The following is a 26,988-nucleotide window of genomic DNA, read 5'->3' on the forward strand; positions in this document are numbered from 1 at the left end:
CACTTAGAATGTAAGACCCTCAGCCAACAAGGATGAGGATCTGTGGTGGGAGGGGTATTTGCATTAGGGGATAAATTGCTGACCTATCTCCAAAAGTACCTCCTTCTTTCGATTAGTTGCTGGACTGGAGGGACCCCTGTTTCTTGTAAGAACATATAATAAATCTTCATTTTTCTCCTAGAGATATCTCCAGCTTTTTTTATTATATGGTGGTCACTCACCATTCTGATTCACACACTCCCAAAAAATTATTTTACAGACCTAGAAAAAATAATAACAAAGTTCTTCTGGAAGAATAAAAGGTCAAGAATTTCAAGGGAATTAATGAAAAAAAGTGCTAATGAAGGTGGCCTAGCTGTGCCAGACCTAAAATTATATTTAGTAAAGCAGCTGTCATCAAAACCATTTGGTATTGACTAAGAAAGACAGTAGTTGATCAGTTAGGTTCACAGGGCAAAACAGTCCATGACTATAGTAATCCATTACTTGACAAACCCAAAGACCCCAGCTTTTGGGATAAGAACTCACTATTTGACAAAAACTGCTGGGAAAATTGGAAACTAATATGGCAGAAACTAGGCATTGACCCACACTTAAGACAAGGTCTTATACTAAGACAAGGTCAAAATGGGTTCATGATCTATAAAGAACATAGAGAACGATATTATAAACAAATTAGAAGAACATAGGATAATTTACCTCTCAGATCTGTGGAGGAGGTAGGAATTTGTGACTAAAGAAGAAATAAAGATCATTATTGACCACAAAATAGATAATTTTTATTATATTAAGTTAAAAGATTTTGTACACAAAAAACTAATGCAGACAAGATTAGAATGGAAGTAATAAACTGGAAACATATTTTTACAATTAAGGGTTCTGATAAAGGCCATGTGTGGGATGTAGAAGACCCTTACCCCAAATGACTACTCAGAGATCACTCAATAGAAAGCAGAAAGGTTGTTTATTAAAACCTCCAGAGGATGAGCCATTGTATCACAAGATAAGGGAAAGAGAAAGCTTGTGGTAGGAGGGCTAAAGAAGTAGTAAATACACAGCTTTTATGCAAGAAATTATATCACAAGTAAGAGAGCATTGAGAAGGGGAGGGGGAGGCACCTAATTGGTTGTTGCTATCTGGAGAGATTGGAATGGAAGGTTTCTGTTTCCCTGAAATCACCTGATTTCTGGGAAACAGAAAATCAGGCCTTCAGGCTTTTAGATAATTAAACAGACAGTGGTCAAGCTAATAGACTAAATATCAATAAATGTCAAATACTGATAAATGTCATCAGCTCAGATTAAGTAAATATGTTTATAGCTGGCCAAGACTCAAGTAAATATGGGCCTGCACATATTATACAGGTCATAGGGGAAACACAGAAATAATGAAAATAAAATACAGAAAAAGAATTCATACATTTCTGTACGTTCTTCATCTTATCTCTATTCCACACAGCTACATTTCTAAAATATATATATATATAATATATTCATTCCAATTTATAAGAATTCAAGCCATTCTCCAATTGATAAATGGTCAAAGTGTTGAGGGAATGAGATACCCTAACAGTTTTTTGGGGTCCCCAGCCCAATGTTGTAGGTTTTGCTAAAGAATTCTCAGTCACAGTCTCCAAGTGAGATGTAGCAAAAAGGATTTATTTTCACTGAGCAGTTTTCAGTGGGCTCCTGATTAGAAGGTAGCAAAGATTAGGGAGACAGGGTTTACTTTTATTTAGACTCCTGGGGCCCTAGGTTAGGGAACTATCTTCCAAAGAATTGAGGGAGTAATTTTCAGTTAATAATGGGTGGTTGTAGAGGGTTGGAATTCTAGAGAAGTATGTGTGAAACAAGGTGTTAACTCAGTAGAATTGATGAGATAATGGTTCTCTAGTTCACATATATACTTAGTACTTAACATGGTGATGTGATGGTTCTGTAAGTTTACACATATTCAGTATGCTATAATAATGTAATTGTAATAGGTTATATAAGGTCTGGAAGATAGACATTCTATCTTTGACCATCCTCGTGGTGGCTCTCCTGCCTCCTGCACCTTTGGGGGGACTGATTGAGGCTGTCAGAGTGTCAGACTGCTGGAAGAGACTGGGTCAGACTATGACAGACACAGACTGTTACAAAAGAAAATAAAGACTTTGGACTCTATTCTTGTCCATTCTCATGGTGTCTATCCTGTTGACACCAAGGCCTGTCTGGAGGACCTCCAGAAAGCTACCCTGTACATTACAGGTAGTGATTATTCCTGGGACCAGGATCTCCAAATGAATTGAAGGTAGGGATTATTTTAGGAGTTTCCTGAGACCAAGTAAAAGGGTAGGAAGGGTCAAGAGATTCGGGGTTTGGGGCAGCTAGGTGGCACAGTGGATAAAATACCAGCCCTGAAGTCAGGAGGACCTGACTTCGAATCAGACACTTCATATTTCCTAGCTGTGTGATCCTGGGCAAGTCACTTAACCCTAATTGCCTCAGCAAAAACAGAGTGAGAGAGAGAGCGAGAGAGAGAGAGAGAGAGAGAGAGATGATTCAGGGTTTTCTGACACTGACCTCTCCCCTCCTCCCCCCACAAAGATCAGGGGACCACAAAGTCCTTATTACATCAAAAGGATATGGACAGACAATTTTTTGATAAAGAAATTAAAACCATTTCCAGTCACACAAAAAGGTGCTCTAAATCACTGTTGATCAAAGAAATGCAAATTAAGACAACTTTGAGATACCACTATACATCTGTCAGATTGACTAAGATGACAGGAAAAGACAATAATGACTGTTGGAGGGGATGGGGAAAAACTGGGACACTGATACATTGTTGGTGTAACTGTGAATATATCCAGCCATTCTGGAGAGCAATTTGGAACTATGCTCAAAAAGTTATCAAACTGTGCATCCCCTTTGATCCAGCAGTGTTTCTACTGGGACTTATATCCCAAAGAGATCTTAAAGGAGGGAAAAGGACCCACATGTGCAAAAATGTTTGTGGCAGACCTTTTTTGTAGTGGCAAGAAAATGGAAACTGAGTGGATGGCCCTCAATTGGGGAATGGCTGATAAATTATGGTATATGAATATTATAGAATATTATTGTTCTATAAGAAATGATCAGCAAGATTATCTTAGCGAGGCCTAGAGAGACTTACATGAACTGATACTGAGTGACAATTCCAGTGACTTAGTACCTTGTTTCAAGTTCTGGCCCATAACACTTCCCCATTTGCTGTAGTTTTCATTTAAGGTCATATTCTCAGTCTATGAAAATGAGCCAGTGGAGAGAGTCAATATTGTTTCAGGGAAATTATAAAGTGCCCCTTCTATTAGTGCTCAGAGCCTTCACTTTCACCTCTCCATTTGGTGAAAGTGACTGTCTGCTTCTCATGAGAATCCAATAAACTTTCTCCTTACACCTTGAGAGACCTCTGAGATTTACTGGATGAGTTGCAAACCACACACTTTGAAGACATAAAAGTTCTGGAGGAACACTTGTTTATACTACATAATCCTATAGCTCCCTCCAATTGCTCAAATAAGTTTTGCTCTTTAGATTCTGTACGCTTGTATTTGTATTTCAAAGTTCCCACTCAGTTCTGGTCTTTTCATAAACAAACAAACAAACAAACAACAACAAAAACAACCTGCAAGTCTTCTATTCCTTAAAGGATCATTTATTTCTCCCATAGTATTATACTCAACTTTGTAGAGTTAAGTTATTCTTGGTTGTAATTCTATTTCTTTTGCCTTTAAGAATCTTACATTTCATGATCTGTGAGGTCTTGACTGTGATTTCAGTATTTAAACTGCTCTCTGGATGTTTTTAGTATTTTTTTTTTTTTTTTGGTAGGATGATTATAGTTTTCCCAAGACCTGGGAATTCTTGATTTGAAGGATTTCCCTTTTTTTGTGGAGTTATTTTAGAGGATGATCAGTGAATTATTATATCTTTACCTTGCCCTCTGATTCTGAATAGATCTAGGCAGTTGTTTTTTTTATTATAACTTTTTTATTGACAGAGCCCATGCCAGGGTAATTTTTTTTACAACATTATCCCTTGCACTCACTTTTGTTCCAACTTTTCCCCTCCCATCTTCACTCCCTCCCCCAGATGGCAAGCAGTCCTATATAAGTTAAATATATCACAGTGTATCCTAGATACAATATATGTGTGCAGGACTGAACAGGAAGAATGGGATTCAGAAGGTAAAAATAACCTGGGAAGAAAAACAAAAATGCAACAGTTTATATTCATTTCCCAGTGTTCTTTCTTTGGGTGTAGCTGCTTCTGTTCATCCTTGATCAGTTGAAACTGAGTTAGATCTTCTCTTTGTCGAAGAAATCCCACTTCCATCAGAATACATCCTCATACAGTATCATTGTTGAAGTATATAATGATTTCCTGATTCTGCTCCTTTCACTTAGCATCAGTTCATGTAAGTCTCACCAATCCTCTCTGTATTCATCCTGCTGGTCATTTCTTACAGAACAATAATATTCCATAACATTCATATACCACAATTTACCCAACTATTCTCCAATTGATGGGCATCCATTCATTTTCCAGTTTCTAGTCACTACAAGCAGGGCTGCCACAAACATTTTGGCACATACAGGTCCCTTTCCCTTCTTTAGTATCTCTTTGGGATATAAATCCAGTAGTAGCACTGCTGGATCAAAGGGTATGCACAGTTTGATAACTTTTTGAGCATAGTTCCAAATTGCTCTCCAGAATGGCTGGATGTATTCACAATTCCACCAACAATGTGTCAGTGTCCCTGTTTTCCCACATCCCCTCCAACATTCCGCATTATCTTTCCCTGTCATTCAAGCCAATCTGACAGGTGTGTAGTGGTATCTCAGAGTGGTCTTAATTTGCATTTCTCTAATTAATAATGACTTGGATCATCTTTTCGTATGGCTAGAAATAGTTTCAATTTCTTCGTCTGAGAATTGTCTGTTCATATCCTTTGACCATTTATCAGTTGGAGAATGGCTTGATTTCTTATAAATTTGAGCCAATTCTCTATATATTTTGGAAATGAGGGATCTAGGCAGTTTTGATTTGTAATTTTTTGAAATAAAGTGCTCAAGTGTTTTGTTTTTTTTTAATGTGGTTTTCAAGGAACTTAATAATTCTTAAGTCATTTTTCCTTGACCAGTTTTGCAAGACAGTTCTTTTTGACATCAGATATCTTATATTTTCTTCTACATTTTTTTTTTTAACCTTTAGGTTCTGTGAGGAGAATGAGAAGGTAGATTTCCACAGATATTGTCAAAACAGGATGAAGGGAGAAATGGAGTATCTTGTTACTATATTTCTAAGTGGTTATGCTTATCTTTGTAATATTACTATTGTGTTGCTGTTGTAATTATACTATTCTACATTTATTGTAATCATTAAACTATCTTATTAAGCTAAAAGTGGTGATTTATTGCAGGAGCAAATCTGAACCACATAACTCCTTAATCAGATACTTCCCAACCCTGCTGAGTTTCACAGTTTTTGGGTAACAGTTTTGTTCTAATATTTCTTGCTGTCTTAGCAAATCATTGATTTCTGTTCTATTTTAGGCTTCAATGAGACTGTTGCTTAGATATGGCTTATCACTTTGTGTTCTGAGCTATTTTTCTCCCAAAGAGTTTTTATTTATTTTTTTTTGTCATGTCTTTTCCATATGTTTTGCATAAATATTTTTTCCCTTTAAAATTTGTTTGTAGTTTTTAAGGAAATACAGTCTTGTTTAGGGAGATTATTTGAATCTGCATTAATTTTTGATGCTGATAGGAATTTTCTTTTACTTTCCAGCTTTAGTCCCTGAATTGGGATTTGTGTCATGAAGCACTACCTCCTCCTATGTTTTTGAATGGGGAAAGTTAGCCCTACATAGTCTTGACCTGGAGTTCATAAGTTCTATATAAATTTGAGCTTCAGAGTGATATGGAGCAGGAATTTTAAGGAATCTTTGGGTTCCCATAGTCACACACAAAGGTAGGCTAAAATCCTGAGACCGTCTTGTTAGCATACTCAATTCCTGTGTCATCATGCAGTTAGGATTTCCTAATTCTCTAGATCAGTGGTTCTCAAAGTATGGTCCAGAGCAGCCTGCGAATCTCTGAAATCCTTTCAGAGAGTCTACAAATTCATAATTAATTTTTATTTTTAATGTGATCAATATCTATAACTATACCCACATAAACAAAAACTCTTTGGACAGATCCTCAATCGTTTTTAATAGGATAAAGATATTGAGAACAAAAGTTTGAGGACCACTGCGTCTAAATTCTGCCCTTATCCTTTTCTCTCTGACTTTTAAAAAGCCCTTTCATTCACAGTCCATTGCTAAAATCATGTTGATTTTGTCCTTGAGCCTTTTCACATCAATAAAAGGCCCTTGTGATTAAGATAAAATCTGATGTGTATTCTTCACATTCTGAACCACTTTTCCACAACAGTGCTTCTTCAAGAGCATTGGATCTTAAAGAGGAATTTGGAACTATGCCCAAAGGGTTATCATACTGTGCATATCCTTTGATCCAGCAGTGTTTCTACTGGGCTTGTGTTCAAAGAGATCATAAAGGAGGAAAAAGGTCCCACGTGTGCTAAAATGTTTATGGAAACTGTTTTTGTAGTGACAAGAAACTGGAAACTAAGTGGATGCCCATCAGTTGGAGAATGGCTGAATAAGTTATGGTATATGAATGCTATGGAATACTAATTGTTCTGTAAGAAATGAGCAGCAGGATGATCTCAAAGAGGCCTGGAGAGACTTACATGAGCTGATGCTGAGTGAAATGAACAGAACCAGGAGATAATTATACATGGCAATAGCAAGATTATACAATGATCAATTCTGATGGACATGGCTCTTTTCAACAATGAGATGATTCAGACTAGTTCCAATAGTCTTGTCATGAAGAGAGCCATCTGCATGTGGAGAGGACTGTGGGAACTGAGTGTGGATCACAACATAATGTTTTTACCGTTTTTTGTTGTTGTTTGCTTGCATTTTGTTTTCTTTCTCATTTTTTTCCTTTTTGATTTGATTTTTCTTGTGCAGCAAGATAATTGTATAAATATCTACCCCTATATTGAATTTAACATATTTTTACCATGTTTAACATATATTGTATTACTTGCTATCTAGAGGAAGGAGTGGGGAGGAAGGGGAAAAAATTGGAATACAAGATTTTGCAAGGGTTAATGTTGATATATTGCCCATACATGTCTTTTGAAAATTAAAGCTTTAATTAAAACAAAACAAAACAACAACAACAAAAAAAACTAGATCTTTAAGGCCCTGGTGTCTTAGGACACAGTGGTAGGAACCTTGGAATCCCTAGGTCTGCAATATCCAAATCTGAGTGAGAAGGCACCAAATGGAACTCTTAAAGCAAATACTCAGCTTCCATTCTTGGTATTTTCTGACCACTTTAGAGATTTCTCAGATAAGCCCTCTACTAATGCTGCCTATGTCCACAAAGCCTTGCAGGCTACTTGTCCCTCTCCCCTTTCTAGTTATTCTGGGAAGTATTAGTATTGTCTTTCTATTCCTTTCCTAGTGACTTCTAATGCAGTTGGAGAGCGGAAATTTTATGATCCTTATTATCCTCCAGCAAACTTCAGGGTTTGACTGAGGTATGGTATTTCACCTTGTCTTCAGAGTTATCTGGGATAGAAGTCTGAACTTGGATTTAAAGGGATTTTAGTGCTCATCTAGTTCAGTTCTCTCATTTGATAAAGGAGTGACTGGAAGTCCAGAGAAGGAAAGTGTTTTATCTAAAGTTACAATTAACATATAAAATCAAGAATGAGAGAAACACTGGAGTACCACTACCTTTTTATTTGCATTTTATTTCATTAGTTCAATAATAATTTCAATCATATCCTTTTGGAACAATTCTTTTTACTCCTCTTGCCTAATAAAGATACCACATACCCAGTATTGTTAAATAATTAACAACTGGCTTTCTGGAAAGGAAAAAAGTACACTTGACACTTTTAAAACTTAACCTGAATTTTCAACTTTTCCTCATTACTTTCTTGAGTCTAGACAATCAACAAAACAATTAAGTCCTTATTTGTAGCTGTTTGCCAACTTTTGAAGTATAAATGTTCATGTTGAAAATTTAAAAATTAGGTCACAGACCTGGGCAGAAGCAGGCTCCAGCATATCCCTGGGAAGCAAATCATTTACCTTCTAAGATTCTGCTTAATCTTCTATAAAATAAGAGGATTAGGCTAAGTGGTTTCTAAGGATCTTTTCAGCTCTAGGTTCTATTATTTGTATAATATGTTCAATCAATTAACAAGCATTTATTAAGTGGTTACCATGTGCCAGCCACTGTGCTAAACGTTGGGTCTACAAAAAAAATGCAAAAAATATTCCTGACCTGCAAGGAGCTTTTTACTTTAGTATATACTATATGCTATGGTATATAACGTGTGTGTGTATGTGTATATATATATATATATATATATATATATATATATATACCCTTTAGTAATTATCTCAGGTTTAACCATGTAACAGGATATGAGTATATCCAGTTTAGCTTTCTCTACCACATTGGTAGGGATAGTTTCTCTGACTGGCTGTCTGCAGCTTTAAAAGTTGTGAGATTGATGCTGTTTGAGTAGTCTAGATTCCTGGTGGTCTAGAGGTTAGAGGCTATGAGAGCGTTATTAAGAATCCCCTTTAAATCAGCCGCAGGTTTTAGGAGTGAAAGAATTTACTCATTCCCAAATATTAGTTGCAAAATGAAAGTTTATTATTATTAGATAGAAATCAGTTTACAATCTCCTATACAACACATCAAACTTGCACCGAGAGTGGGCGCGGCCAATCTTTCTCCAAGCCTATATTAATAGAGTATGGTCCAATCGCTAATTAGCCTCAAGGGCTGGAGACCTCAGTGCAAGGACTGAAGAGCTAATTTAGCCCATTATACTTAACCAAAACAAGTTGAAGTAAATAAAAAAATTTGTCTGGGAGTACATAGCTGTTTGTTAGCAAAGTCTAGACTCCCAAGCCTTCTTCCCATTACATGATGTGCTTTGGGCTCACTCAATGTTTATTAAGGAGCTTGAGTTCTTATTCTAGTTCAGCTACTAAATCATGCTACTCTATGATTTTGGGCAACTCAATTCGGGTTTTCTCATCTGTAAAAAGATGAGTTTGGCTTTGATGTTACCCAGATTCCCTAAAACTTTTTAACAGAGAGTAACCGAGGGATGTGAATAAAGAATCTAACGTCATAGAAAATTCTATTCTCCTTCATCTTAGTCATGATTTTTGTCCCTACAACTAACTTTAAGTGCGCGTCTAAATTCTATCCTGTATCCTTTCCCTTTCATTTTTCCTTATAGGCGCGCATTTGGAAAACCCATTACTTTCCACGGGGTCAGTTATCATTTCTATGGAGATGACCTTAGACCCATGTATCTACCCTTGTCTCACTCCTGAACTCTCATCCTCCATCAATGGCCTTTTGAACATTTTCGAACAGGATGTCTCATAGGCTTCTCAAATCGAACATATTCAAAGCCAGAATTTATGTCTTTCTTCTCCTTCTCTTTCGAACTTTCCTGTTGCTGTTAAAGGCATCCTTCCTAAGTTTACAACCATGACGTCATCCTCAACTCCTCATTCTGACTTATCTCGCTGATCCAATTAACTAAATCCCGGCCCTCCTCCTCCATCGCATCTCTTAGATATGCCACCTTTCCCCCATCCACACCGCTGGCCAGGACCCTAGTTCCCGCCCTCCACCTGAGGAGTTCCAGGGAGGAGGCGGGGCAGGAGAATTCTTCTTCAAAGAGTCGATCCCCCGTCACTCATCCGGTAGAACCTTTTGGCCCCGCCCTAAGTGGGTGTGGCCTGACATTGTTGTTACCAGCACCACTACCTGCAACAACCCCGCAAGATGCGGCCTGAAAAGGGGTGGTGGTAGGCTGCGCAAATCACGTGCACGCCTAGTCTTTCCCCTCTATTGGCTGGTCCAGATAGAGAAAGGAGGGTGTGGCCTTAAGTTAGGACCCCGCTGCTCTAGTCGCCTTCGCCGGTTGGTGTTTAGCGCTGTGGCTACGGCAGTGTGGAGGGCACTCTGTTTTGGGGTCCTCACGCGCCCTTCCACGTCTCCCGGAAGAGAGAGCGCAGATAGTGGGGCTGGTTGGTGCCGGGGTGTTGTGCGAGCCCTCCGGGCTCTCTCCTTCCTCTAGCTCCGGAGGAAGGAGGAGGAGGAGGAGGAGGAGGAGGAGGGAAAAAAAATAAGGAGAAAAGGAAAAGGAAGGCAGGCGTCCGTTCCTTCGCTTCGGGGCCCGGGACTGACGCAGTCAGGTGAGGCGGAGGCGCGGCCTGAGGCCTCTGCCTGGGTGGGCAGTTAACGGCTAAGGCTCTTAACTTCGCCAGGAGCAGAAAGTGGGGCCCGTCACCCCCCTCTTCCTTTCCCCCGCCTACTTCCCGCCCCCGCCAGTTTTGCCCCCTTCCTCATCATAGCTCCTCCATTTCTTACCTCCCTCTTTCTCTCCTTCCCCCCCCCCTTTTCGGGGGGGGGGGGAGGGGGTGTGTTAAACCTTTTTGAGAGTCCGTGGTTCTTTGATGATGTCTGTGAACTGTGAAAATGCATATGAAACATATGGAGCTCCAAAAGATGCCGCTTAACTTTGAAATCAAGATGTAAATTTTTCCCCCATCCAAATTCCCTCCCTCCTCCTGAAGTCTACCCACAGACTTCTTGGGGGCTCTTTGTGGACTTCAGATTAGAAATCCCCGCTTTAGGGCCTCCTTCTAATACTCGCTTCTGTAATAAGTGTCTTAGGACTTACACTGAAAGATCGGGCTTTTGGTTGGCTTAGGGTTTTCTTTTTCTGTCTGTGGAAACCCCCCTGCCAAAGGAATGATTTCATTAATATTGGCAGTTTGTAAGAGGCTAGACTGAAAGAAATGGAGCTAGCTTGGAAAACGTGTCATTTTTTTCTTTTTATAGGGTTTTCTTGTATTAATTAGTTCGTAGTGTTTAATTGGGCAGTCATTTTTATGGCAGATGCTTTTAGTCGAGCATAATTGTTAAATTTACAGTGCAAGGCAGGTGATAAGTGCTCGGTGCATTTTGATTATTAGGAGGGAGTGTGCTAGGCTGGTATTAAAGTAGGTTGAGTTTTACTCCTGTTTCCATTATAAATTTATGACTTGGCAACTAACTTCATTCTTGTAATTACTAGAATTAGGCTTTTTAGTCATTGTCATTGTAAAAGCACAAATAGGAACTGCTCTATCTCAAAAGTAACTATGATAATTATGCATTTTAAAATGAAGATAATGATAGCAGGCATTTATATAGCTCTAACGTTTGCAAAGTGCTTTTACAGCAGTTCTATGAGATAGGTAGTATAGGTATTATCCTACTTTTTCATTTGAAGGAATTAAGACTCAAAGAAGTGAAATGTTTTGCTCTGGTCACACAGCTGGTATTAAAAGTGTCCACTTTTAATCCTTGCTCTGTAATTCGTGTCATTTCTACAGCATTACATTGTGTTAATCTTTGTCTGTTTTAGGAGACTTTATGTTTGCTTTACTTCATTATTTGTCAGGTTTCTTAGAACAAACTCTTAAAAAGACAGAATTGCAAGAGGGTAGGTTTCCAGGTTTCCTCTTTGTATCTTTTATGTATCATCTACAATGCTTTGCTTTGTACACAGTGAATACTCAATATTTGCTGAATTGTCAGTACTTTTATTTCCTGAAACTACTGTACCATCTGTGTGACTTAATATCTTTTTGTTGTGTGTATATTCTTGTTTTAATGACGATATTGGTAAAGTGCTGTGTTACATTACTAATTTGGTATTTTCAATTCTATAGGGCTCTACAACTTCCATCATGTCTTGGCTTGCAGATCTTGCTGGAAAAGCTGAAGACCTTCTGAATAGAGTTGACCAAGGGGCTGCAACAGCTCTTAGTAAAAAAGAAAACATCAGTAACATCATATATAACACAGACACGGAGTATCCTGAACTACAGCAAAATACAGACTCAACATATCAGACTGTCTCTAAAGCTAATTACATTTCCTCTGCAGCAGATCATATTAGACATCAGAAGGCTACCATTTTAGCAGGGACTGCAAATGTGAAAGTGGGATCTAGGACATCAGTGGAATCTTCCCACATGGGTGAAAATACATCTCCCAGACCTTCTTCCCATTTTGTTCGAAGAAAAAAATCTGAACCTGATGATGAACAGCTATTTGATTTTCTCAATAGTTCAGAGAAAGAACCTAATGGAAGGGTTGAAACTAAAAAAGAAAGGGGCAAGGCTGCTGTTCAGAATCATTCTCGGACATCAAGCATTAGTTCTGTGTCTACCAGTGCACCCAGCATCAAAACTACTGAAGAAAACTCCACCAGGAGTCAAGGCCATGGTAGCTAATTAGTCCTATATGTCATTTTGAATTACAGTGTTGAAAGGAATAGTGTAAATTGGATATGAAGCCATGGCATAAAGAAGTTCCAGTGGTATTTCTGATCCATCTTCCTCTAGTCTATTCCTAGTCCAAGGGATCCCTGGCCAAAGATAATTGGCCCAGAGTCGAACATCAGCCTGTGCTTAGAGTAACAGCAGTGAACACCGATATTCTTTAGAGTTTTCACAGCAAAGGGCCTTGAAATGTTACATGTAAGGTAATCATTTATTCAGCCCAAAATTTTAGAACTTAACCCAAAATTAAATATTTAGGACACCAAATAAGGGAATTTTATGAGATTTAGGAATGTTGTTGTCTGGAATTTTAAAATTGTATTCTTTGAATTTATGCCTTTTTGTGAATATCTTATTTTCATTTTGTTACACAATAAAAGTAAAGGGAAATATGAAAGCTCTGAGCTAAGTCAGATGAAAGATTTGAAGGTAGTTAAATAAGAGGTTTGATTTCTCAATCTGTGAGACCAGTGCCTCTGTGTTTGCATTGTTTCATTTGCAAAAATGAAGACTAAGGAGTGGCTAGGAAATGGAACAGCTATGTGTATTTTATAATAGTGAAAAGTACAGCTTGAGCTTGTAATGATTCCTCAGAATTGATAGTGCCTATTAGTGCCATTTTAATAAGTTTGTAGAGGTTTGGGATTTTTCCCACTTAAATATTACCACTTTTGCTCTCTTGGTTTGTCATTGAACAGAATCTGTTATCCATACATAACATATTTCAGTGGTCCATAATTTTGTGGGTGTAATTACTCTTCCTACCAGTGGAGATAAAATAACCTTGTGACTTTTTTGACATGAAAGGCTAATTATTATGACCAAAAAAAATTTATCACTTTATAGTCAACTAGTGATGAACATCTCCAAACTTTAACTGGGCTATGATACACATATCATGTATGAATGATAATTTGGATGATATACGTTCTGCCTTCATTCTTATATTCAGAACTTTCCTAGCTTTGATAGGACTTGCCCGAACTTTCATGCCATTGACATTGGCTTTGAGAAGCCAAAGTAATCACCATTGAGACATCCAATTTAGACTTTAATATTTGACCTATATGATGAAATAGTAATTTTTAAAAAGTACTACTCTGAAAATGACTTATCTAGTGATAAGAAAATTTTTTTTTTTAATTTTAAACCTTAAATACATAGGAATATGTAGTGATCATTTGTGTAGATTATTTACTAAATTCTGCTATGTGAGTTTTATTTTGTTCATGGGAGTTGAGAGCAGTGAATTTTTCTTTAAAGAGGAATAAATCAAAAGACCCACCACAAGTAATCTGAAGTGATAAGATTGTTATAGAAGGTAGTTGTGATAAGCCATATGATTCAAGTAAAATATGGACAGGGTGATAGCCACTTTCTATTGAATGGGGATGCTGAGCAGTGTAGGAAATGGTGGAAGAGATTAAAAAATGGATGACATGATCCCTTTCCTCCAGAATTGTAATAAAATATCTAAAATTGCAATTTGAAGCAAGCAAATTTTTCAATATAGAATTTCAAAGATTTCAGATACCAGGAAGTAATTGTGACCAATACACTGGTCCAATTCATCATAAACATTTTTCTAATTGGGGAATTTATTCATGAAAGTTTATTGCAATTTTGTATTTATGTGATAACCTTTATGATTTTCAGTTTTTCTTAAAGGAACAATAGTAATGGAAACTTTTTAGCATGTTACTCTCTTAGGTTTGTATAAATAGGTCCATGTAAATGTTTTTATTGATCTCAATTATGAACATTCTTTTTCCAGGTCATATTATGAACAGTTCTATAAAGTATCACCATTGTTATTCTTAACAAAATTTCTGTTTCATATTGCTCTTTAGATCTCAATTGAGACTTTGATTATTTTTATTTGAATAAGAGTTTGTAATAGAAGTTTTTTGTTTTTCTTTAACAGAATTTTGACCTATGTTTCAATCTTGATATTTGGGAAAGGTTTTATTTGAGTATTAGATTTTGGAAGGATCCCTCCTTTAGAGTTTTTGATCCGTGAAGCATGATATAATTGTGGATAGTGTAGACTTTAGATTCAGATTTCTGATTGAACTACATGCTGTCCAAGTAAAGTGGCCCTGGCAAGGCCCTTAACTTGGAGGTGCCTCAGGCAACTCTTAAGAGTACACATTATAGAACAGTTGCTGATGTGCATTAGAGAGGGTTTCTTATTGGGAGCCCCAAGGACTTCACAGATCAGATTATTAAAAATGTTGAGCATTTTACTGTGATTTTCTGCCAAATAGTGCTGCCTATGACAAGTCATTCATCAAGACTACAAAACTTTACTGGACTGTGTGGGTGATAAACCCTTATGTCCTTACTTGAATCGTTGCATAAAGTAGACATGGAGATAAACTGGAAAATACTGTGTTTTAATGACAAATACTATAACATGGTATGTCAGGTTCTAATGTTAATTAAGACTTTGGCATATGTCTGCATTATGATCTGAAAATTTTTTCAGCTACTTTGATCTTTTAAAGTTTTATATTTAAATGCATTTTTAAAGGCTATAAGGGAAGGGAATAAACATTTATATAGTGATTGCTATGTACTGGGTACTGTGCTAAGCATTTTTACAATTATTATCTGATTTTCCAAATGATCTGATATGGGAGATAAGTGCTACTATAATACGCCTATTTTACAGTTGAGGAAACTGAGGTAGACAAGTGACTACTGCAGGTTCTCATAGTAAGTATCTGGAATTACTTTGAACTCAGTGCTTATTGACTACAGGTCAGCACTGGGTCACCAGCTGCCTATTTAATATAATTCATATGACTGTCACATGTCACATTTAATGACTGACACTGGAAAACTCAATTGCTTTGTGTTTTTGTTTAAGGATATTGATTTAGACTGTTGTCTTATAATATTTTAGTCAGCTTAAAGCCATTAAATATTCCTTTGTCCTCCAAAACATAATTCCTTTTTCATATGCCAAATATGAAATTCTATATTTACATTGAATTTAAATTACAAAAATTAAATGTACTATAATGGAAAGGGCACTGTCCATAGAAGAACTAACTTCTAGACTTGGATTTGCCTCAATTTTCTCAAATATAAAAATGAAATTAGGCTAGATAATGACTCACCCAATCAAATAGCTATTCTATAAGTAACTAACATAGCAATTTAATGCATAACAACACTTTTTTGCAAAGTGCTATTCATATATTCTTATTTAATCTTAACTCTATGTAGTAGGTGGTTTTATCATTTCCATTCTACACTTGAAGAAATTGAAGCTAAAAGGTTAGATGACTTATCCAGGGTTATGTTAGAAAGTATCTGAAGTGGGATTCAAATTTGGGTCTTCCTGTCTCTTAAGGCCAGTACTCCAGATAACCAAGTTGTCTGGATCACTGTTTCTTTCTAAGTAAATTATTTTAGTTTCAAGGAAGTTTTTGTTTCTGAATCAGTTTCACTGATTGCATTTCAAACTTGAACTTTCTGTTAGGCTGTTTTTTGTTCTAAACTAATGGTGTAGGGAGAGGAAGAATTTCCTATTCTTGACTTCATGGCCATTTTTTTAGTCTTAATAATTTCAAGTTCTTGACCTCTTTCTACAATAAAACTGTCCCAGATATTACAGTACTTGAATCTATGATTACAAAGCTCTTTCTGTATCTACTTGATCCTCACCATCCTGTGATTTCAAACTATTTCAATAACTTGTAAGACCATAGATTGAAAGAGACCTTGGCAAGTATCTGATTACCCTGCTTATTTTGTGGTTGAGGGAATTGAGCCCTGGAGACATTAAGTGATTTTTTTTCCAAGAAAAAAGTTGCAGAGAAAGAGCAAAACTGAAGTTCAAATCTAAAGTCAGAAAACAGAAGCACCAAGTGAGTAATATCCCAAAGGTCACATAGCCTACAGTTGGCAGAGCCAGGAAGAAAATTGTAATCTGATTCCAAAGCTAATGAAGTTTTCACTATATTCTGACTTTTTGCATTAGGGATATGCTCTCAGATATCCCTGCTTCTTTGACTTCTAAAATCATGATCTTTTTTTTTCTGTTCCCTCTCACTGTGTTCATTGTATTTAAGGCGCTCTTAGCCCATTTGTGAAGGTAAAAGTATCGTTAGAGAAATTTTTAGAGGAATTTCAAGTTTGCTTTTCTTAATACCTGTAATAGTGTAGGAGTGTGAAAGACATCTCATGACAACATGTTTTTAATGCATATGGCAAAATAATTATCTTTTCCCCCTTTTCACAGAAACCTCTGATAGTTCAGACTCTGGAGTAGGAGCTCAAGTGGATGCTGCAAAGGAAAATACATCTCTGAGTGCCAGATCTAGTGATCGAAGCTTTTCTGCTAATGATGATGGCAGGTCCCAGGAACTGTCAAATCTTCGATTGGAGAATCAGCTACTAAGGAATGAAGTTCAATCTTTAAATCAAGAAATGGCTTCATTAATTCAAAGATCCAAGGAAACACAAGAAGGTATAGAATTGCATGGTTAAAAAAATAAGTTGTATATCTTAAATCACAAAATTACTTTGATTTCCAAGTATATTACCTCAAAAAACGATTCTACAGCTAAAAGTTAAGCATAATTTATAAAATGGAGCATGTTTCTGTGTCAGAATAGATGAAAGTAGTCAGAAAAAATTTTTTTGAATAATTTCTCTCTAGAACTACTGCACTCCAATAAGTGTATTGTAATACAAAAATATGATTAAATAGAAAACCTTAGAAGATTAGTCTTGCCACACCAGAATCTGAAGATTATTATTATTGCTCACCAATGTGGGTACTTCCTCTTTGACTCAAGCTGCAATCCTTCTCTGCTGTCTTGTATGTGATTTTATGTATGTCTTTTCCATAAATTTTCTATACAGAATTTGTTCCATTTATTAGAAACCTTTATTAGAAATCTTTTAAGATTTCTGGGGTACCACTGCATATTCATGCTGCTGATCTGTTATTCCTTGCTTCCAATATGATGTCTGCCACCTTGTATGACTGAAGAGTTATGAGAAAATACAAGGACCTCAGAATCAAACCTAAAATGGCTGTAAGATGGGGGCATGGAAGTGATAGGAATGATAAAAAATGTGACTGGGTTACCTGGGGAGAAAGAGAAAAAGGAGAAGAGGAAATCCAAAAGGTAGGGAAATAGTTCAGGGGAATGCAAATGTAATAGAAAGCCAATAAGAGTAAGACAAAAAGATTGGCTAATGTAACACTAGCATTTTAAAAATTTACCAGCCAAGATTATATTCATACATGGTAACAGTTGTACTTCTTTTCTTTGAGTTTTAAAATTGAGTTTTTTATCAATATTTTCTGTTTTTACATTACCTAGGTTTTCATCTTTATTCCTTCCCCTTCTATTCCCAGAAAGGCATCCCTTATAACGATGAATTTTTATAAAAGAGGTAGAAAGAGAAAAATTCAGTGAAATCTATCAATGTCAAAAAAAAAAAAAAAGAAAAGAAAAAGCCAACATTTTATATTCCACACCCCTGGAGTCCTCACCTCACTCAGCAGAGGAGTAGGGAAGAGTTTTTCCTCTTTGGGCCAAGTTTGTTCTGTGTAACTTTGCACATTCATTTCTGTTTGCACTTTCCAGTTATATTGTAGTCATTGTGAATTAAGCAGAGCTAGGAAAGCTATATATACAATGATTTCTTTTAATCTTAAACATAATCACATTAAGGAAGAAATTGAGTGCCAAGGTGCAGCAACTGTTGTTACAGGGTAATAAGAAGGAATTTCCAGCATGGTTTTATTTAAGGGCTGCCTTTTATGCTTCTCTGGGTAGAAATCTAGTATCATTTCTTGGAAACGTGGTCCAAAGTAGATCCATCCTGTGTGTTCTTTTTTTGATGAGGTATTTTCTGGTTTTTTGGAGGTGGAGTTAGATATTTTTACCTGAGATGTGGCTAGGATTCTTTTCTTCTGACTAGTCGAGAATATACATTTGTAAGTTTTCTGCTTAGCTCTCTGCCATGAACTAAGTTTGACTTCTAGACATTCGATGACAGACTACTGGAAAGGAATGAGGTACTTAAGACAAGGCATAGTTCCATGTCTTTTATTTGTCAACAGTTTTGTTTATGGATGTGAATGGTAGAGCTAAGGAAATTGGTCTGATGAGATAAAAAGATTAGGGTGACTAATTTAAAAATATTGATGTTATATTTAACATGTATTGGTCAACCTGCCATCTCGGGGGGGGATGGGAAGGAGGGGAAAAATTGGAACAAAAGGTTTGGCAATTGTCAATGATGTAAAATTACCTCATGCATATAACTTGTAAATAAAAAGCTATTTTAAAAAATTATTGATATTAGTAATGAGTATATGTTAAGTGACCAGTAGAGAAACTCAGATTCCTTTTTTCTACATATATAATTTAGAAGAAAAAAGCTATATTAGAAAAGAATGTTGGACTTAATACAACAAGATCTAGGCTAGAATCCAGGATAATCTGAGCCTCATTTTCTCTATTTGTAAAATGGGGATAAAATTTTACTGCTTGTCTCTCAATCCTCAAATTACAGTAGGAGATGATAAATTATTCAAATGATAACATGTATGCCCTGTAGGAATGTGATCTATCCTGGTTAAATATTTTCTTTCATAGAATTAAACAAAGCACGAGCAAGGGTGGAGAAGTGGAATGTAGACCATTCTAAGAATGATCAAATAGTTCGAGAACTTCGAGCTCAAGTTGATGATTTGACTGAAGCAATAGGTGCAAAGGATTCCCAGCTGGCTGTACTGAAAGTGAGATTACAGGAAGCTGATCACCTGTTAAATACTCGAACTGAAGCCTTAGAAGCACTACAGAGTGAAAAATCACGGTAACTTTCGAGTTGCTAAAGATGAGAGATCTTTCAAAGGATAATGTAAAAGTGTTCCAGAAGTATTCTAGTTTCGTTAAATACAACTTAAGAATGTTCCAGAGAAGGAAATTTTTTTCCTAAATATTGAAAATGCAAATTTATTATAGTAAGTGGGTTTTGAACTTGGAAATGTTGGTTTAAAAAAAACAAACAATACTTACTAAGAAATAAGAGCAATTAAGTATTCTAAGTATAGCATATCATCCAATATAAGAATGTTGTAGCATAGTTACAAACTTTATTAGTGCTCACATTCTCATTCATTAAAATGTCAGTGCTTACTACCTACAAAAGGAAAATATTTCTGTATAAAATCTAGTCAGAGCATCTTTTTATCATGGGTAGTAATATATGGAGACATTTTAAAACTTGTTCTACTTAATAACTTGTAATTCAGTATTTTGATAGTCATGTAAAGTAATATGCTTTTGCACACAGCTATTGAATAAATGTTTGTTAAATGAATAAATGAATATTTTCTTTTAGGCTACTGCAGGATCATAGTGAAGGGAACAGTATGCAAAATAAAGCTTTGCAAACTCTACAAGAAAGACTACATGATGCTGAATCTGCCTTGAAGCGGGAGCAGGATAATTACAAGCAGATGCAGGTTAGAATGGCAGACGGTATAAAAGGAATTATTTTTTTCAATAACATTTCATCCTGTCTCTAAGGACATCTTTTTAACAGAAGTACATGGTGCAACATTACAAGAAATATCTTATTTATGCAAAAAAAACAAACAAACAAAAAACCACCAGATTTTAGCATTTTTATTATGATATGTGGGACATTTTTAGTTCAATCTTGTTAAAATTATAAAGTAAGTGGCATATAGATATATAATATATGTATAGCATGTACAAATAATGAAAGTTCAGTTTCATAAATATTTGTTGTGAATTTTAAAAATATTTTTATTATAACTTTAGAATTACAAGAATTTAGCTTGATTCTGAAGCTATCAGAATTCATGTTTTGAGACAGTTCATATGGTTTTTTTTTTCCAGATTTGATAAATTATGTATTTTTTGGACTATTATTTTTAAATTTAATATATTTGCTCCATTAATGAAAATTATCTTCCTTCTTTCTACTTCTTGAAAAAGAATAGGAAAAAGATAATCTCTTGTAATAAATATGCAATTCAAGCAAAATAAATGCCCTCAGTGACCATATCCAAAAAAATATGTCTTAATCTGCACTCTTGAGTCCCTCTTCTCACAATAGGTGGGTGGTGAGTCCTTGGGAATTGTGGTTAGTCATTGCTATCAATACAAATTTTAAATCTTTCAAAATTGTTTGTCTTTACAGTGTTATTATCATTGTATAAAGTATTATCTTGATTCTGCTCACTTTATTCTGTATCAATTCATATAAATCTTCCCAAGTTTCTCTGAAACTGTCCCTTTCTTCATTTCATATATTATATAATAATAATATTACAGCACATTCATATGCCATATGAATTTTATTATCCCCTAACTTACTGATAGATATATCTTCAGTTTGTAGCTCTTTATCACCACAAAAAAAGCTACTGTATGAGTCCTTTTATTTTTTGAGAATCGTAGTAATGGTATTGCTGGATTAAAAGATATGTACAGTTTAATAACTTTTTGGGCATAGTTCATAATGACTGGACTAGTTCACATTTTGCAACTCCATCAACAATGTCTTATTTTTCCACAGTATCTTCAGTGTTTAACATCTTCCTTTTTTTCCCTCCCAGTTTTGCCTTTGGATGTCAAACTTAAATAGAAATAGATCTTTGCAATTACCTATTGATTTAGAAGACCACAAATTAACATTGTTTTATGTTGTGTTTTTATTTTTGTTAACTATTTTCCAATTAATTTTTTACCTGGATCTAACATTTGGAGAGTTTTTCTTGCCAGTTTGATGGATTTGAGTTTGCTTTAATTTAATTTGTGATCAAATTTAAAAAAGATTCACTGTGTGGCTACATTACATATTTATATATATATATATATATATATATATATTCATGCTTAGCTGCAGCCTGCTTGGGGAAGATGGAGGGGAAGAAAAAAATTGTCATGTGCACAACAGGACATCAAGGATTCAAAATATGTAACATGTTCCATTTCAAAGTAAAAGAGGATAAAGTAGAGAAGAAAATAAAACCAACAAGGAAGCAAAGAAAAAATTGTCAGTTATGAGGACAGTATATTGTTATTATATGCTCTTTTCTTGAAATGGAACATGTTACATATTTTGAATCCTTGATGTCCTGTTGTGCACATGACAATTTTTTTTTTGTTTTTGTTTTTCTTTTCTATTTTGTATTTAAGTTTTAAATAAATAAACGCATTAAAAATTTTAATTTGTGATTTAAAGAATTTTTTCACATGAATATTGATTACCTAGATTGCTTACTCTGAAAACTCTCTTCATATTCTTTTACAATTTATCAATTAGGAATACTCTTATTCTCATAGATTTGAATTATTTCATTGTATATCTTAGAAGTGCGATCCTTATGAGAGAAACAAAGAGTTTCTTCCATTTTTCAACTTTTCTTCTAATGTTAACTGCATTAGTTTTGTTTGTGCAAAAACTAGAGAGATTAACTCTGATTGCCATCAGAGTTGTCCATTTTGACTTCTCTGAATCTTTCTAAGCCCTAATTTAGTCATGAACGCTTCTCCAATCATAGATATAAAAGGCATTTTTTTCCCTTGCTCTCCTAATTTCTTTATAAATTAACATAATTTATATACTTATAAAACATTCCTTTTCCCTTTAATGAAATGCTTAGCTTTAGTGTCAGGTTTAAAATGTCTTAATTTGCTTCCTCCTTTCTTTGAATTTGATGTTATGCCTTGCTTTCACATACATTGAGAAAGAAATTTTTTTTTCAAGTTTTCTATACCAAAATCCTATTTATTCTAATGTCTGTGGTAGGTTCATAACTACCAGCTTAAAAAAAAAAAAAGTGACTAGGCCCCAAAAGTGTCAGCATCCTGGTAGGCAATTTTAAAGTCTAAATTTTTTTTTTAATTATGCCTTATATATATTTTTAAATTTTTATTTATTATAGCTTTTTATATACAAAACATATGCATGGGTAATTTTTCAACATTGACCCTTTCAAAAATTTCTGTTCCAACTTTTCCCCTCCTTCCCCCCACTCCCTCCCCTATCTGGCAAGTAGTCCCATGCATGTTAAATATGTTAAAGTATATATTACAATATATGTAATACAATATATGTATGCATATTTATATAGTTATATTGTTGCACAGGAAAGACCAGCTTTAGAAAGAAAGTAAAAATAACGAGAATAAAAAAACAAAAATGCATGCCTTACATTTAAAGATTACTTTAAAATATCTTACTAAATAGAATTAAATTTTTAAAAAGTCATCCATCATACCCAAAAAAAAAAACCCACTTTATAAATATTACATTATTCTTATATTAGGCATTCTGGAATTCCATCAACTGCATATTCCTTAGGCTATAATTGGTCTGTTAAGGAGCAACTGTTGACCTATTGTACTAAGTACTAAACTAGTAAATATAGATACTTAAATATGGAGCAACTGTTGACCTATTGTACTAAGTACTAAACTAGTAAATATAGATACTTAAATATGAAGCTGCAAAATCAAAACCAAAATGATACCATAATGATTGTGTGTATATTTCTTTCAGAGTGAGTTTGCTGCTCGCCTCAGTAAAGTAGAAATGGAGCATCAGAATTTGGCAGAAACAGTTACTACAGCAGAAAGAAAATACATAGATGAAAAAAGGAGAGCTGATGAATTGCAGCAGCAAGTCAAAATATCCAAGACCAGTGTCGAATCCCTTAAACAAGAACTGACTGACTACAAACAAAAAGCTTCTCGTATACTTCAAGTGAGCATAGATTTACGCTTTTTGCTGTCAACATATTCCAGAAAACTAACTCTGAGACAATTTGTATAACATTATTTACCATAGTGAATCCCTTATTTTTCTGAGCCTCAATTTCCTCTTCTGTAAAAGAAGGATGTCTGTAATGCTTACTTTATAGGTTGGCTTTTTTTTTTTCTTAATGAGAATCAAGATCATATACACAGAGCAAACATTTTGCCATCTTTAAAGTGGTATCTAAATACTAGTTACTACTACTACTACATTGTATTTAAAAATAATGGGCAATTTTTACAGTTTGTATTTCTGTAGTCTTCTAGAGCTTTGGATTATAGCATGACTCATTGCAAAAATTAATAAAAATCATCTTGGGAGTTTATTACCTGAAGTATCAACAATTAGAACTTTTTTTTTTTTTTTTTTTTTTTTTTTTTTTAGTTATGACTCCCAAGGATGATGCCATGTCAGATTTTCACTGTTTTTATTGCTATAAGTTAGAAATATACAAACTCTACATGATTAAGAATTTTGGAAATGATTCATATGCAAGATAAAAATTTTTATCATTTCAATTTTTTTTTTGCACATTTAATCATTATCTCTATTTTTATTTTTTTAACCTTTTTAGTCTAAGGAAAAATTGATTAGCAGCTTGAAAGAAGGCTCTGGTTTTGAAGGTCTAGATAGTCATACTGCGAATACTATGGAATTAGAAGACCTTCGGCATGAGAAGGAAATGCAAAGAGAAGAAATGCAAAAATTGATGGGCCAGATACAGCAGCTTAGAACTGAGTTACAGGTAAACCTAATAATCGCCTGCTCCCATGATTAAACTAGTAAAAGTTTGTAAAATCATTGATGAATAATGACATACAATAGGCCAAAACAAGAACATCATAAACTAATCTTTCTGAAATTCATGCTAACATGAGTTTCTGTGCAGAAATTAATCCAGTGTTACACATTTTGTCTTCACTAACTGCTTAGAGTAATAAAATAACAACAAAACCTCATGTTTTAAAAATACATGTGTTAACTATCACTTCTTTTTTTTTTTTTTAATTTAATAGCCTTTAATTTACAGGATATATATACATGGGTAACTTTACAGCATTAACAATTGCCAAACCAATTGTTCCAATTTTTCACCTCTTACCCCACCCCCCCCACCCCCTCCCCTAAATGGCAGGATGACCAGTAGATGTTAAATATATTAAAATATAACTTAGATACACAATAAGTATACATGACCACAACATTATTTTGCTGTACAAAAAGAATCAGACTCTGAATTATTGTACAATTAGCTTGTGAAGGAAATCAAAGATGCAGGTGTGCATAAATATAGGGACTGGGAATTCAATGTAGTGGTTTTTAGTCATCTCCCAGAGTTCTTTTTCTGGGTATAGCTAGTTCAGTTCATTACTGCTCCATTAGAAATGATTTGGTTGATCTCGTTGCTGAGGATGGCCTGATCCATCAGGACTGGTCATCATCTAGTATTGTTTTAACTATCACTTCTTTGGAGAAGGGTAGAAGTGCCTACAAAACTGGAAGATTATTATGCCATTTGAGTAGTCTTCAGAATGGTTTTAGGATGTGGAAGTGATTATATTTTTCATTTTCATAGAACAGTATCTCTTATTAAATTCTAATTTTCACTAAACGTCTTTAGATATTGATATCACTTTTGACATGTCAGTCAGAAATTCAAAAAAAAATTGTTTTTTAGAGATTATATTTGAAATTAATACAGTGACTTATGATGCCAAAAATTCAGGCTTACAGTGAATATTAGTTATCCTTTATGTGCTATATTTTTAATTTTAATTTTTTTATTAAAGCTTTTTATTTATAAAACATATGCATGAGTAATTTTTCAACATTGACCCTTGCAAAACTTTCTGTTTTAAATTTTTCCTTCATTCCTCTCACCCCCATCTCCTAGCTGGCAGGTAATACAATACATGTTAAATATGTCAAAATATATGTTAAATCCAATATATGTATACATATTTGTATAGTTATCTTGCTGCACAAGAAAAATCAGATCTAGAAAGAAAAAAAACCTGAGAAGGAAAACAGTGCAAGCAAACATCAACAGAAAGCATGAAAATGCTATGTTGTCATCCATACTTAGTTCCCATGGTCCTCTCTCTGGGTGTAGATGTCTTTCTTGATCACTGAACAATTGGAACTAGTTTGAATCATCTCATTGTTGAAAAGAGCCATGTCCATCAGAATTGATCATCATATAGTCTTGCTGCCGTGTATAATGATCTCCTGGTTCTGCTCATTCACTCAGTTAATATAAGTCTCTCCAGACCTCTCTGAAATCATCCTGCTGGTCATTTCTTACAGAACAGTAATATTACATTACATTCATATACCATAACTTATTCAGCCATTTTCCAGTTGATGGGCATCCATTCAGTTTCACTACAAAAAGGGTTGCCACAAACATTTTTGCACATATGGGTCCTTTTCCTTCCTTTGAGATCTCTTTGGGATATAAGCCCAGTAGAAACACTGCTGGGTCAAAAAGTATATGTGCTACATTTTAAAAAAAAATTTAATATTAGATAATTTATTCATCCTGAGTGTATATTTTCATTAGATTTTTGGAAATGGAGAAGCTTATTTTAAAAAGTCTTCATACATGTAATTAGCTGAGGAGCTAACAATCTATCTTCCGTAGTCATTTTGGTTGAACATATGGTACATGCAAGCTACTATGCAGAAAAACAGGAATAAAAATGTAGTTCATCCCCTCATTGGATTTTATAGTCTAGTAAAGGAGATGAAATCCTGCGAACAATTCTTAAGGTTTAATATGAAATGAAGAATATAAAATTCAGAGATAGAAGTCACTCCTAGGAAAAATAGCAAAAGGCTTCTTGGATGAAGTAACATTTGAATTGCCGCTTAAAAGAGTAGGAGTTTGGACACGGTTAGCTGGAAAAGGAATGATGTTGTAGGTGGAGATACTAGTATGAGAAGATACATCAAAATGAGAAATGCATATTGAGAAGAATTGCTGGAGAATGTGTATGTGAAGAGGATTATTGGTATTGAGGCAAAATGACATTGTACAAACAGGCCTAGATTTGAAATCAGATGACCTTGGTTCTATTATTTATTGTGTAATTTGGGGCAAGTCATTTACCCTTTCTGATTATATTATGTAGTTGAATACTCCAACTCTGTGGTTATGTGAATTAATAATTAAATTAGAGCCAAAGTGTGAGTAGAGGTCCTTGAATGTCAGGTTGGGTTGGCACTAGTAGCTGGAATATCAATCATGGCATCATTTATTTTTATTTTTTTAATAGTATTTTACTTTTCTAAATACATGTAAAAATAGGTTTCAACATTCACTTTTGCAAAACCTTGTGTTCAAAATTTTTCTCCCTCCCCAAGACATGTTAAACATGTGCAATTCTTCTAAATGTATTTCCATATTCATCATATCAAAGAAAATCAGATCAAAGGGGGGGGGGGAAGCAAAAGAAAGAAAACCAAGCAAACAGCAATAATAAGGTGAAAATAGTATGCTTTGATTCACGTTCAATCTCTATAGTTCTCTCTCTGGACTAGGATGGCACTTCCCATCCCAAATTCATTGCAGTTGTAGGGCATCATTTACAAGATGGTCCTTGAGCTGAGCTTTGGAAAAAACTAGATAATGTTTAAAATGTTTATGCATAACCTATATCAGATTGCTTGCTGTTT

General features: G+C 34.9%; 1 protein-coding gene across 2 annotated transcripts in view; it reads left to right on the forward strand.

Moving 5' to 3' along the window:
• The first annotated feature begins 10,060 nt into the window (after positions 1 to 10,060).
• Positions 10,061 to 26,988, forward strand: part of GOLGA5 (golgin A5) — a 28,160-nt gene continuing 11,232 nt past the window's right edge. For both annotated transcript variants that reach the window (XM_031952302.1, XM_031952303.1), the window contains exons 1-7: positions 10,061 to 10,344; positions 11,869 to 12,427; positions 16,736 to 16,963; positions 19,113 to 19,332; positions 19,861 to 19,984; positions 23,056 to 23,259; positions 23,885 to 24,055. In XM_031952302.1, the coding sequence (XP_031808162.1) occupies positions 11,887 to 12,427; positions 16,736 to 16,963; positions 19,113 to 19,332; positions 19,861 to 19,984; positions 23,056 to 23,259; positions 23,885 to 24,055 (1,488 nt within the window). In that variant the 5' untranslated portion in view covers positions 10,061 to 10,344; positions 11,869 to 11,886. The remainder of the gene's footprint in view (positions 10,345 to 11,868; positions 12,428 to 16,735; positions 16,964 to 19,112; positions 19,333 to 19,860; positions 19,985 to 23,055; positions 23,260 to 23,884; positions 24,056 to 26,988) is intronic.

This window comes from Sarcophilus harrisii, chromosome 2 (assembly GCF_902635505.1).
Source record: "Sarcophilus harrisii chromosome 2, mSarHar1.11, whole genome shotgun sequence".
Taxonomy (NCBI): domain Eukaryota; kingdom Metazoa; phylum Chordata; class Mammalia; order Dasyuromorphia; family Dasyuridae; genus Sarcophilus; species Sarcophilus harrisii.